At 40.9% G+C, this 11,838-nt stretch overlaps 6 protein-coding genes across 6 annotated transcripts; all 6 read right to left on the bottom strand.

Annotated features, from left to right (window-relative positions):
- Positions 1 to 369: 369 nt before the first annotated feature.
- Positions 370 to 954, bottom strand: TM35_000311140 (EF-hand protein 5; the record flags this gene model as incomplete). Its single annotated transcript, XM_029028595.1, has 1 exon — positions 370 to 954. The coding sequence occupies one exon, from the start codon at positions 952 to 954 to the stop codon at positions 370 to 372; it is 585 nt and encodes a 194-aa protein (XP_028879994.1).
- Positions 955 to 1,942: 988 nt separating this feature from the next.
- Positions 1,943 to 2,392, bottom strand: TM35_000311130 (putative calmodulin; the record flags this gene model as incomplete). Its single annotated transcript, XM_029028594.1, has 1 exon — positions 1,943 to 2,392. The coding sequence occupies one exon, from the start codon at positions 2,390 to 2,392 to the stop codon at positions 1,943 to 1,945; it is 450 nt and encodes a 149-aa protein (XP_028879993.1).
- A 608-nt stretch (positions 2,393 to 3,000) lies between these two features.
- Positions 3,001 to 3,450, bottom strand: TM35_000311120 (putative calmodulin; the record flags this gene model as incomplete). Its single annotated transcript, XM_029028593.1, has 1 exon — positions 3,001 to 3,450. The coding sequence occupies one exon, from the start codon at positions 3,448 to 3,450 to the stop codon at positions 3,001 to 3,003; it is 450 nt and encodes a 149-aa protein (XP_028879992.1).
- A 1,258-nt stretch (positions 3,451 to 4,708) lies between these two features.
- TM35_000311110 (putative calmodulin) lies at positions 4,709 to 5,158 on the bottom strand (the record flags this gene model as incomplete). Its single annotated transcript, XM_029028592.1, has 1 exon — positions 4,709 to 5,158. One exon carries the CDS (start codon positions 5,156 to 5,158, stop codon positions 4,709 to 4,711), a length of 450 nt encoding a protein of 149 aa, XP_028879991.1.
- A 582-nt stretch (positions 5,159 to 5,740) lies between these two features.
- On the bottom strand, positions 5,741 to 9,100 carry TM35_000311100 (uncharacterized protein; the record flags this gene model as incomplete). The annotated part of the gene is made up of 1 exon (XM_029028591.1): positions 5,741 to 9,100. The coding sequence occupies one exon, from the start codon at positions 9,098 to 9,100 to the stop codon at positions 5,741 to 5,743; it is 3,360 nt and encodes a 1,119-aa protein (XP_028879990.1).
- Positions 9,101 to 9,784: 684 nt separating this feature from the next.
- Positions 9,785 to 11,815, bottom strand: TM35_000311090 (uncharacterized protein; the record flags this gene model as incomplete). Its single annotated transcript, XM_029028590.1, has 1 exon — positions 9,785 to 11,815. The coding sequence occupies one exon, from the start codon at positions 11,813 to 11,815 to the stop codon at positions 9,785 to 9,787; it is 2,031 nt and encodes a 676-aa protein (XP_028879989.1).
- Between the last annotated feature and the right edge of the window lie 23 nt (positions 11,816 to 11,838).

Raw genomic sequence — 11,838 nt, 5'->3', positions numbered from 1 at the left:
AAAAAAAAAACAAAAAAAATGGTGTACACAAGCACTAAGGGACTGATTCCCCAGTACAAAATATGGGTCGAAGATCTACACAGGAATATTGTAAGCAAAGAGACTAAATAGTTTGCTTTTCTTTCTCTCATATTTCAAATATAGGCATAACTATATATATATATACATATATATATTTACACCTATAATGAATGCAGATAATGATTTATCAAAATATATAATCAGAGAGGTTATCATCCTACCCAAGAGTGAAAAAAAAATGAATAATAATGTATTCACATGTTTCCCAGAGATATGATCCCTCCTCATCGTTCAGTTTTATGTCTCTTTCTTACATCCACTTCTTTTCTTTTTTTCTCTCCTGACCCCTTACATGCAGTTGAGCCGTATAATCAATTCATTTACAAATTTATTGTAATCAATCTTCTGCTCTGTATCATCTTGTTCAGCAATGGACAAGAGTTCTTCTAGTTCCTCCGGTGATGATCGTTCACCAAGTGTGGCGAACATCTCCGTGAATTGCTTTCGTGTGACAAATCCAGTCTTCTGTTTATCGTAGTTAAGAAAAGCACTACGGAGTTCTTCTGCCATGGTATCATTCACTTCACATGTCATTAAAAGCAAAAAATCCGTAAAGTTAAACTCATCTGCGTTTTGATTATCACCCTGTCCAATTACCCGCATTACTTCAGCGAATTCTTCTTCGGTCATGTGTAATCCAACATTTTGCATAAGTGCAAACATATCTTTTTTTGCAATAGAAACTGTTTTTTGACCGCTACTCAATATGCGGTAACCTTCTGCCAACTCAGCAATAGTATTGTGCGATATGGGTTTGCGGTAAATGGGGCAAGTGATCCCTCGGACGTCGTGAGCGACTGCCTTCACTGACTCTAGTTGCTTGCGGTCTCCAGGGCCATTAACCCCCGCCTTTGCAGAATCGGAAGTTTTCATACAATATGTATGCAAATATTATATAATATATATTTATATATACAACTATGCACGAATATGAAAGAGTGTGTGTATTCGTGTGCTTTACTTTTTCCTCTTCCTATTGATACCCAGAAAAAAAAAGAAAAAGAACACTCCACCTTACCTATGAAAACGAAGACAGTTGTGGATGTGCGGAAAATACAAAAAAAAACCCTACAAAGAAAAAAAAAAGTGAGAAAAGAGAAAACCCGAAGAGAACTTATGACATATATATATACTACCAGGAAACACTTACTCATCAAATGAACACATGAGAAACAACACACCATAACGTGTAAAAACACAGACATACGCACACACATAAAGAAAAAAAAAGAGAAACAGAGATAAATATAAGGGTACCGAACCTGCAGACACAAAAGATTTACATTGACACACACAAGCATTAGTAATAACATACATGGATATCAGGCAAATAAAATGCAAAGAAATTAAAAGAAGAGGGGAGGGGAATATGTGTCTGTAACTTCATCCCATAGGTCTCAACAGCCCAAACCCCCTCACTTCAAAAACCAGAAAAAAAAAAAAAACCTTTCTGCTCATTTCCTTCATTTTCTTCTCCCTCACTCTTCATTTCCCAATACATTTCTTTATGTTTTCCTTCTGCTATTTCTTTTAACTTGTGGTGCTATCCACGCTCCTTCCCACGTTCCTTTTTTTTTTTTTTCATATAGGGGCCAAAGGTTATGTGCCAAACCTCCCTTTTCATCTCATGTAGCCCTCTACAAAAACTCTACTTCATCAAAACTCCTACATGATTCCTCTAAAATCGTAGAAATAACCGCAAAAATAAATAAAACAAAAGTAGAAAAACAGAAAAAAAAAAAAAGAAGTAAACAAAAAAAATGCACGTGCACAGAATGTATGTAGTACTCACTCGAACACAGTATGATACTGAGGGTGCGGCTTTAGTTGCCACTCTACCCCATCAGTTCCACCTTTCGTTCTATTTGCTCATCATCATCTTGACGAACTCCTCGTAGTTGATCTGGCCATCACCGTCCACGTCGGCCTCGCGGATCATCTCGTCCACCTCCTCGTCTGTCAGCTTCTCGCCGAGGTTCGTCATCACGTGGCGCAGCTCAGCAGCGGAGATAAAGCCGTTGCCGTCCTTGTCGAACACACGGAACGCCTCCTTGATCTCCTCCTCGGAGTCGGAGTCCTGCATCTTGCGGGCCATGAGTGTGAGGAACTCGGGGAAGTCAATGGTGCCGCTGCCGTCCTGGTCCACCTCGTTGATCATATCCTGCAGCTCCGCCTCTGTTGGGTTCTGGCCGAGTGAGCGCATCACTGTGCCGAGTTCCTTGGTGGTGATGGTGCCATCGCCGTCCTTGTCGAATAGGGAGAAGGCCTCCTTAAATTCAGAGATCTGCTCGTTTGAGAGTTGGTCTGCCATTTGTATTGCTTTTAGTAGGAGGTTAGTTTGTAAGGTTTCGGTTTTGGTTGGTCTTGCTGTTGATTACGAGATAATGATGACACGTGAGTGTTCTATCTTGTTTTTTTGAAGATTCACTTGGTGTTATTGGTTGTATTCACTGGTATTTCTCAAAGACAACTGGTAGCACTTCTGTAGATAGGGCAAGAATAGAAGAAAAATTATAGGTTTGCAGAAACAAATACATATACGTGCAACTAGAGGTAATTCAATTTGTCAGGAAACCAGAAGAAAAAAAAAAAAAAACCAGATATTTTACCTATCCTTTTCTTTACTTAAATTCTATTCATTTTCCCCTTTTCATCACAGGTATATTTCGCTCTCTATTGCCGACGCCTGTATTTCCCGTCCAATCAATACAGCCATTATAAACAGTCTGCAGATGCAACGAACAGAAAAAAAAAAAACGAAACGCAGTACGAGAGTAATAACCCAAGACAAAATAAAAAAAAGCATAGCTGTCTACATACATCTTATACATTCGCACGACTGAGATACAAATATTGCCTCAATAGTAGTACCAGGAAGTAGCATAATACACCACTACCCCATCAGTTCCACCTTTCGTTCTATTTGCTCATCATCATCTTGACGAACTCCTCGTAGTTGATCTGGCCATCACCGTCCACGTCGGCCTCACGGATCATCTCGTCCACCTCCTCGTCTGTCAGCTTCTCGCCGAGGTTCGTCATCACGTGGCGCAGCTCAGCAGCGGAGATAAAGCCGTTGCCGTCCTTGTCGAACACACGGAACGCCTCCTTGATCTCCTCCTCGGAGTCGGAGTCCTGCATCTTGCGGGCCATGAGTGTGAGGAACTCGGGGAAGTCAATGGTGCCGCTGCCGTCCTGGTCCACCTCGTTGATCATATCCTGCAGCTCCGCCTCTGTTGGGTTCTGGCCGAGTGAGCGCATCACTGTACCGAGTTCCTTGGTGGTGATGGTGCCATCGCCGTCCTTGTCGAATAGGGAGAAGGCCTCCTTAAATTCAGAGATCTGCTCGTTTGAGAGTTGGTCTGCCATTTGTATTGCTTTTAGTAGGAGGTTGGTTTGTAAGGTGTCTGATGCTCCGAAGAGATAGCTAAAACTAGTTGAGTACGTGTTTTCACATAATTTCAGTTTTGAAATGATAACAACATGGATAAAAATACGAAAAAGAAGAGAGAAAGATATGTCATACATGAAAAGAAGAAACAAAACAAAACAAAAAAAAAAACGATTTTTCAACATAATTATCGCATATTCACACATGCATATTTAAAGAGAGAGAGCAAAAGAGATAAAAAAAAAAAAAGAGGTTTGGCAGACATTTCACACACCCCAAAAGAGGGATGTGATAATGATGATGAAGAAACAGGGTAGAAAAGAGGTCGGACTTTAGGTGGAGAGAGAGAGAGACAGAGCCCAAGAGAGATAATCAAAAATTTCTCAAATTTGCATATTTTTTTTTTTTCCTTCTCTCCTCTTATTATTGTTGTTTTCAGCAATTGTACTACGTACATCAACTTTCCCACTATTTCCAGTCACGCACAGATCTGCCATGCAGATTATTCTTCATTGCAATTAAATTCACCCTTTTCGTCCTTTACTTTTTTATTTTTATTTTTTTCTGGTGGGTCCGTTATCGCTGTCTCTCAAAGCCATATCATCAAAATGGAATCGATGCAGTACATATTTGTGTTGAGCATTCACTGATACCGAAAGAGGAAATCAAAGAAATAATTTAAAAAAACAAAAACAAAAAAAAGAAGCATACACACCAAGAGAAAACAGGAATAACGATGGATGAAATTAAAAGCCCTTGTGTGTTGTCCCCATTGCTACAGCACACATCACTTCTGTAGTCATATACAGAGGATTTGTTTTAGTGATTGGTTTACTTTTCGCTTTTTTTTTTTTTTTTTTGGTCTTCCTTTTTCTAATTTTTCCATTTCTTATCCCTTTAGCCGGTGTGTATTTGGTTTTTTTTCTTTATTTTTTCGTCCGTTTACTCCCACTTTCATACTCTTTCCTCACTTTACCATGGGATCATCATTTTGCTTGCACCTCTACTATCGTTCTTTTTCATCTTTTTTCTTTTTCTTCATAATACATCTTCATAATAAATATACGAATTTTCTATATATATAAATATATATAGTTTTTTTTTCCCGAAATTACACTATTTTTTTTCCCCCTCATCCTCTCTTTTTTTTTTCATTTTTCTTCCTTCCCTAACACTGTGTGATACTGAGGGTGCGGCTTTAGTTGCCACTCTACCCCATCAGTTCCATCTTTCGTTCTATTTGCTCATCATCATCTTGACGAACTCCTCGTAGTTGATCTGGCCATCACCGTCCACGTCGGCCTCGCGGATCATCTCGTCCACCTCCTCGTCTGTCAGCTTCTCGCCGAGGTTCGTCATCACGTGGCGCAGCTCAGCAGCGGAGATAAAGCCGTTGCCGTCCTTGTCGAACACACGGAACGCCTCCTTGATCTCCTCCTCGGAGTCGGAGTCCTGCATCTTGCGGGCCATGAGTGTGAGGAACTCGGGGAAGTCAATGGTGCCGCTGCCGTCCTGGTCCACCTCGTTGATCATATCCTGCAGCTCCGCCTCTGTTGGGTTCTGGCCGAGTGAGCGCATCACTGTACCGAGTTCCTTGGTGGTGATGGTGCCATCGCCGTCCTTGTCGAATAGGGAGAAGGCCTCCTTAAATTCAGAGATCTGCTCGTTTGAGAGTTGGTCTGCCATTTGTATTGCTTTTAGTAGGAGGTTAGTTTGTAAGGTTTCGGTTTTGGTTGGTCTTGCTGTTGATTACGAGATAATGATGACACGCACTTGTGTATTTGCTTATCTGTTTTTTTCTTTTTATTTACATATCCGTACACGTAGAATAGATAATACGGAAGGGATATGAAGAAGGAGATCGATAAGGGGAGAAGAAAGGAAGAGGAGATAGGTGTAAAAATGTATTAGAAATATGGCAATGTGAGAAATAATAAAGAAATCAAAGGGGAGGAGGGATAAATATAAACTGTGGAGAGCAAACATGTCTCATACCTCTATATACACAGAGGAAGAAGGAGAAAGAAATAATTGCAAATACAAAACGAAGCAATTACCAAAAGTGATCGCCAAACCACAGGGGTGATGATCTGCAGAATATGGGAAAAAAAAAAAAAAAACCGTGTGAAGAGCCGTTCTTACAGAGTCATAGGATAATATAACAAAGAAATTTCCCGAAAATGTAAACATTGCACGCAAAAAAAAAAGGAGAAAAGGAAAGAAAGAAAGAAAGACTACTCATGAACAACTGTGTTGCCCTCTTTCTTCTCACTTCACCAATTTAGCGTTAAGTCGCTTTAAGTTTCCCCGAAGTTGCTCCATCACATCATTTACATCCAACGACCGTACTGCCTGCACCTCCGATGCGTTCTCAGCATTAGCCGTTAGGGATATAAATTGTGCTTGCAGTCCACCCGCCACTTGTCCCTTCTTCGCCGTACCGCAGAAGAGTTCCGTGCGGTATTTGTAGGCAGTCGCACAGCAACTCATTGGGGCACACATCGGCACAACGTAGTCAATGTGATCTGTTGGCTGCGGCCGTGCTGTGAAGTGTCCCCATTCACGTCGAAACTCTGCATTGTTGGCAGCACGTAAGGCTTCCACAGCCTCTGCAGAGGCACGAGAATCTGGTTGGTTTTTATCTTTTTTCTGTTTTTGGTGCTGTTGTTTCTGTTCTTCTTCTTTTTGTTCTTTTTCTTCTTCTTGCTCTTGTTCCTCCCTTTCTTCTCCTTTTCCCTCTATGGATGCATTGCTTCCAGGTGAAGAAGAGTGTTCTTCATGTTCTTCATGATCATCATCATTTTCATGATCTGATTCTGATGCTACCTTTTCCGTTTGTTTCTTCTTCTTTTCTCCTTTATTCTTCTCATGTTTGGTGGTTTCTGCAGGGAGAGGAGGAGGTTGTTGAGGGTCATGGTGTTTTTCCTTATTTCGCTCCAGTGCTAATAATTCCAATTGAATCTTTGAAAGTTTATTGCCATTAAGGAAAGCACCACGCAGACGGTCTTCATCATCTTGATCCTTGTACTTTTCCTGAATCTTTTTAAGTTTCTTCCGCTGATATTTTGTTCGTTGCTGATTATTATTAGTTGATGATACAGTAGTAACAGTAGCTTCTTCCATTGTTGTTGTTGTTGATGCATTCGTGAAAACCGGTGGGGCCTTCTGATTACCTTTACTAGATGGAGGACCCCCACGTTGTTGTTTTTGTTGATTATGTTGATTATGCTGCGGAGGACGTCGTGGTCCACGGAGTTCCTCCACTGATGGTAATGGGTGTAATGCAGAGGCGGTGTCTGGAGGGAGAAATAATCCACTGTTATCTTGATCCTCTTCTTCTTCATCATCCTTCTTTTCAATATTATTATCATTATCATTATTATTAGTAGTATTAGTATTATTATTGTGTGAAATGAAGTTTGGTAATTCCTGTCCATCTTGTGGGTTAATCGTTCGTGAGGTTACATGAAAGAGAAGACCACAGGCTAATGTGAGGGGTTGTGGTCGTAAGTAATGTTTCTCACCTTCCAATAAATAACAACCACTTGCCGTTCCTCCCACAATCTGAGAGGCATACACCCACCATGCCCCAATACTAAACTTACTCTCCCATGCAGAACTACGACTCACACACCACCCACCAGCCTCATCTAAACTTGTTAAATGAACTGCCCATGTTTGTTGAACTTGTCCATGTGAAGGTTTAGTGGTCTTTGCATTCATCCAAACAGGATCTGCTGGTCGTAGTAAACATGGGAAAGCACCTTCAACATCACAATGTACAAAAATATCTCCAAGTTGCATAACGCGTCGGATGAGAATCTCCGTTGTGGCTACATCTCTTCCTTGAATGACAAGATCACCACAGGAGGTACGAAACCATGCAAACTTTTCCCACCAACAGCGATGTCTTTCTTTTATAATAGCCTTTTTCATTTGTTGTTTTGCCGCTACACGTTCTCCTTTCTTTTCTGCACCTGCTAGTGCTTTTGCAGTGGCAGCAACAGTTTTTTCATGTTTTGCACGATTAGCTTTTTTCTTTGCAAAATAAGTTGTCGCATTAGCGTACGCCGTCTTGCTGAGTTCTACCTCAACAACAAGAGGTATCCTGTTATCTTCCTTTTCTTCATCTTCTTCCTCATCCTCATCCTCATCCTCATCATCCTCTTTATTATCCTTATTATTATTATCTTTTTTACCAGTAGTACTATCGGTATCTTCCTTCTCATGAAGAAGTAAAACAGAGATACTATTACGTTCAAGGAAAAGTTCATGTACCATATAGGCTACTGGATGACCTTCCGCATGACGTTGTTTAAGTAATCGACGTAATGCATCCCATTGAATTCCAGCAGCAAGTGCACCATTTATAAGTCCAATAGCCTCATCTACTTTATCCGCATTGTGAATAATACACTCACCTTTACGTTGATTTTCTTCTTCTTGACGCTCTAATGCATTAATACGACGTTGATGATCACGTTCAAACCTTTCCCGCTTTGAAAGTACAGTGGTTGTCTTTTTCTCATTATGTTGATCAATCTTCTCAGTCTCTGTAGAGAGAAAGAAGGTATCACATACATTACCAAAACTTGGTAAAAAGGATGTCACAACTCCATCTCCACGGTATTGTGCTAATAACACAGGACTAAAGTCATCATAGTGTGCAGCCTGCACAGACATTGAACCTCCAGTCGTGGCATCTATCATCGTATTAGTAGAATTTGGCTCTTCTTTCTGTTTTTCTGCTTCTTCTTCTTCTTGTTTCTGTTGAATATCCGATTTACCTTTACGATCTTTTTTCTGTTTAATATTACGAATCAAGTATCCACCTGGTGGGAGAGCGGAATAGGCAATTTCCCAAGCCTCCAACATCCCAGGTAATAATTGTGTAAACAGTTCCTCTCCACTACAAGTCATATCTCCCTTCTTTACATTCTTTACACCTGTTACCGCTAAGATGTGATCTGCAAGGGAGGGACCAAAGTGATGTACAGCAGAAAGTGTAGATCGTGTAGTTTCATAATCTGCATGTCGTGTAAATACACTATTCCACTCTTGCCGTAGTGCCTCTGTACGTTGGGCTTTCACTATCATCATATCACTACAGTTTGCTTCCCGTTCCTTCTGTTCCTTTGCCTGTTGTTCATCAAAGGCACTCGTTACGGGATACAACTCCCGTACACACATCTTAATATCATCATCTCTGTGTGTACGTAGAAGTAACATGATACGATATTCATGATCTGTAAGTATAATATTACCCTTTGAAAACAATTCAATAATAATATGATAAGAGGCATCTTCTGAAACCCCAAAGCGGAAATCCACTGTACGATCGTGTTGGAGTTGTGTTACCGAATCCAGACGCCAGGCACGTACATGTTTACGGAGTTTAAGTGTAAATTGAGAGGGGACTTTTGGTTTTTCACGTACTAATTGAGTGAGGTGCATACGTACACCCGTTTCTAGTATCATTGTTTTTTTATTCTCACCATGTCCAAACTTAAAGAGAAACATTTTTGGGGAAATATCATATATATTCAATAGACGAAGTCCAACAAGTGATGATCGCATCTCCTCTACAGAGGCCCGCACATCCAGTGCGGTCATACGCTGTTTTACCATTTTGTTTTTCTTTTTTTTTCTTGTGTATTAAATCTTTCCTGAACTGTTCTCTCTTTTTTCTTTGTTTCTTTCCTTCTTCAATTGTTTAGGATAATCCGTAGGTATATATATATATATTCCCTTTTTTTTTTTTTAATTATCTGCAACTATAATTCCCTCTGAGCTTTGGTGTGTATATATTTAATATTCGTATCGTATGCGTTCCTTTTTTTTCTCTTCAACTGCCTCAGCTGTAATGATCCAGTATAGAGAACTGAGCAAGAAAAAAAGCAAAAAGAGAGTACACAATTCTCAATCAATAAATAAATAAAATAAAATAAAATATTCTTGATGAAATATACAATATAATATCCTCTCTAACAGTAAAAAGGCGGTCGTTAAACATGAAGAAAGAACCATATTAGTTAAAAAAGTATCCATTACACATCACAGACAACGCAACAAGGAAAAGCAATGATTTAAATACCCAATGTCATTCTTTCCCCCATCAAAAACTTTATCTCGTATTTTTTCTCACCAAAACCCTCTACACACACACAGAGACAGATATATATATATATAAATATATATAAATATATATATATAGAAACATCCCCCAACCCTCACCTACCCACTATCCATCAATTCCCCTTTTTTCCCCTTCCCTCCTTTCGTTTTTTTTTTTTCAGACATTCATCTCAAACCTTATTGTGAACGTCTTCCTGACTTACTTTTTTTCTTCTTCACCAATCCTTCTCTTGCTGATGCTGCTCTTACTGTTGCTGCTGATGTTATCGGTGTTGTTGCTGCAGTTACTGTTGTTATTGGTGTTGTTGCTGTTGTTGTTATTGTTTTCCCATTCACAGGCCACACCTTCTCCAATTTCTCCATAATGCCATTCACATCCTCTTCTGTCATTCCAACTCCACATGCCATAACAAGCATTGCACATGGTGGTGTCTCATCTGTGTGCATACCGTAATTTCTGAATACATGTCCACACAAACGCGTCTCGAAAGGATCTGGCACTACAACTCTTGGTCCAGTTACGGCACTGCGAAAGAGACGTGCACCAATTTCTTTTGCCGCCTCCACACCTCCCACCGTACGCATTGTAATAGCGAAACTAATATCATTACGAGGCAATACTGTTGTTACCGGAGTTGTATCTGTCGTTATAGTATTAATAAGAATACTATTAGTAGTAGTAGTAGTTGTTGTTGTAGTAGCAGCAGCAGCAATAGTACTATTATTAGTAGCAGCAATAGTACTATTAGTAGTAGTAGCATTAGCAACCTTATTGATATTACATGTATCCCCCATTTCTTCCGTGAGGAGTACCTCCCCTCTCGCGTGGGCAAACTTCTGCAATGCCGCTCCCAACACCTCCCGAAGTTGATAACGTCTTTTCCACATTTGTTGAAATCCGCTTCGACCAAGACTTAATGCGGTAATAAAGATATCCACAACCGGGGACGCACTCGCACGACCAGCGTAAAGAGCCGCTGCACGTGCCACCACTTCTTTCTTACCGCTAAGGACAGCACCACCAACAGGAACCAAAAAGTTTTTATCACCGGACTGCACGATTGCATCTACACGGCCAAGTCTTATCGCGGCATCTATTCTCTGCATAATTCCTCGACTCTGTACACCGTAGGCGTTGTTCACAACGTGAGGAACATCGAGTACTTTACAAAGTCGAGCAATCGCCACCACATCATCTGGAAGACGCGGGGCAAAACAACTGGTGGTGGTTAACACACAAATAACAGAACGGGGTCCACCAATTCGACCAATAGCCGCGGCAATATCATCCACATGTGATTGAAGAAAATAAGGGTGAAGAGATCGAGTATTGTTTCTTCCTTCACTGTATGAACGATTGTTTCTATTTCTATTTCTCCCGTTACGACCAGCTTTCTGTAAAGGGGCATGTCGCAATGATACCGGTATTGAAAGTAGTCCCGCTGCCTCAATACACTTCAGTGCCGTTTTTTGGTCTATGCGTGTCCAAATAACATACCGCGGCTCCAACACCTGCGAATTATTACTCTTAATCTCCTCTTTCTCCTCCTCCTTATCATCATCATCATCATCATCATTTCCATCTTCATCATTTTCATTCACACCATTTTCAAGACCATTTTGACTCCAACAGGTACTACTACTTTCCTCTTCCATATTATCCATATCCGTAGACTCTTCCTCTAGGCGAGAAGAACGTCTATTTGGTACTCCTCTCTGTACAGTCGCTTGTCTGTGCTGTGCAATACTACGCAGTAATAGTGCGAGTGTCATTCCTGTTGCCATGGGCACCACTACTGCCTGTTCTAACGATGGAGTACCTGCGAGCCGCAGCAAATCTAATATCATGTGATTTGTTATTTGGTATAATAAACTTGACCCCGCCGCCTTTGGCTGATCACGCGTGACATCACCCGATCTGCCTATTCCGTGTGAGAATCCATAATGCCGTCTCGCTACCAGCGCCGCAGCCACACGGCCTTCACGCTCGCCAGCGCCGATGTGAGCAGCGAAGTTATTTGTATCCATCATGGCAAGTTCGTGCAGCAGCAACTCAATGGCAATATCACCCATTCCGCGTTCTGGGCAGCGGCGTTGGGCTAAAATAGAGTGAACAACATTACGAGTGGCATGTAAGGCCTCCGCACCAGCGCGGATATAAGGAGCCGTAACGAGTGTCTCCGCCAGTGAAAGTGATCGGCCGTCCATTTGACTATAGGTAGATAGAAAGA

This window comes from Trypanosoma theileri, assembly GCF_002087225.1.
Source record: "Trypanosoma theileri isolate Edinburgh chromosome Unknown TM35_Tth_31_V1, whole genome shotgun sequence".
NCBI lineage: Eukaryota > Euglenozoa > Kinetoplastea > Trypanosomatida > Trypanosomatidae > Trypanosoma > Trypanosoma theileri.
The sequence above is the reverse complement of the archived record's forward strand: the minus strand, read 5'-3'. Positions and strand labels throughout refer to the sequence as shown.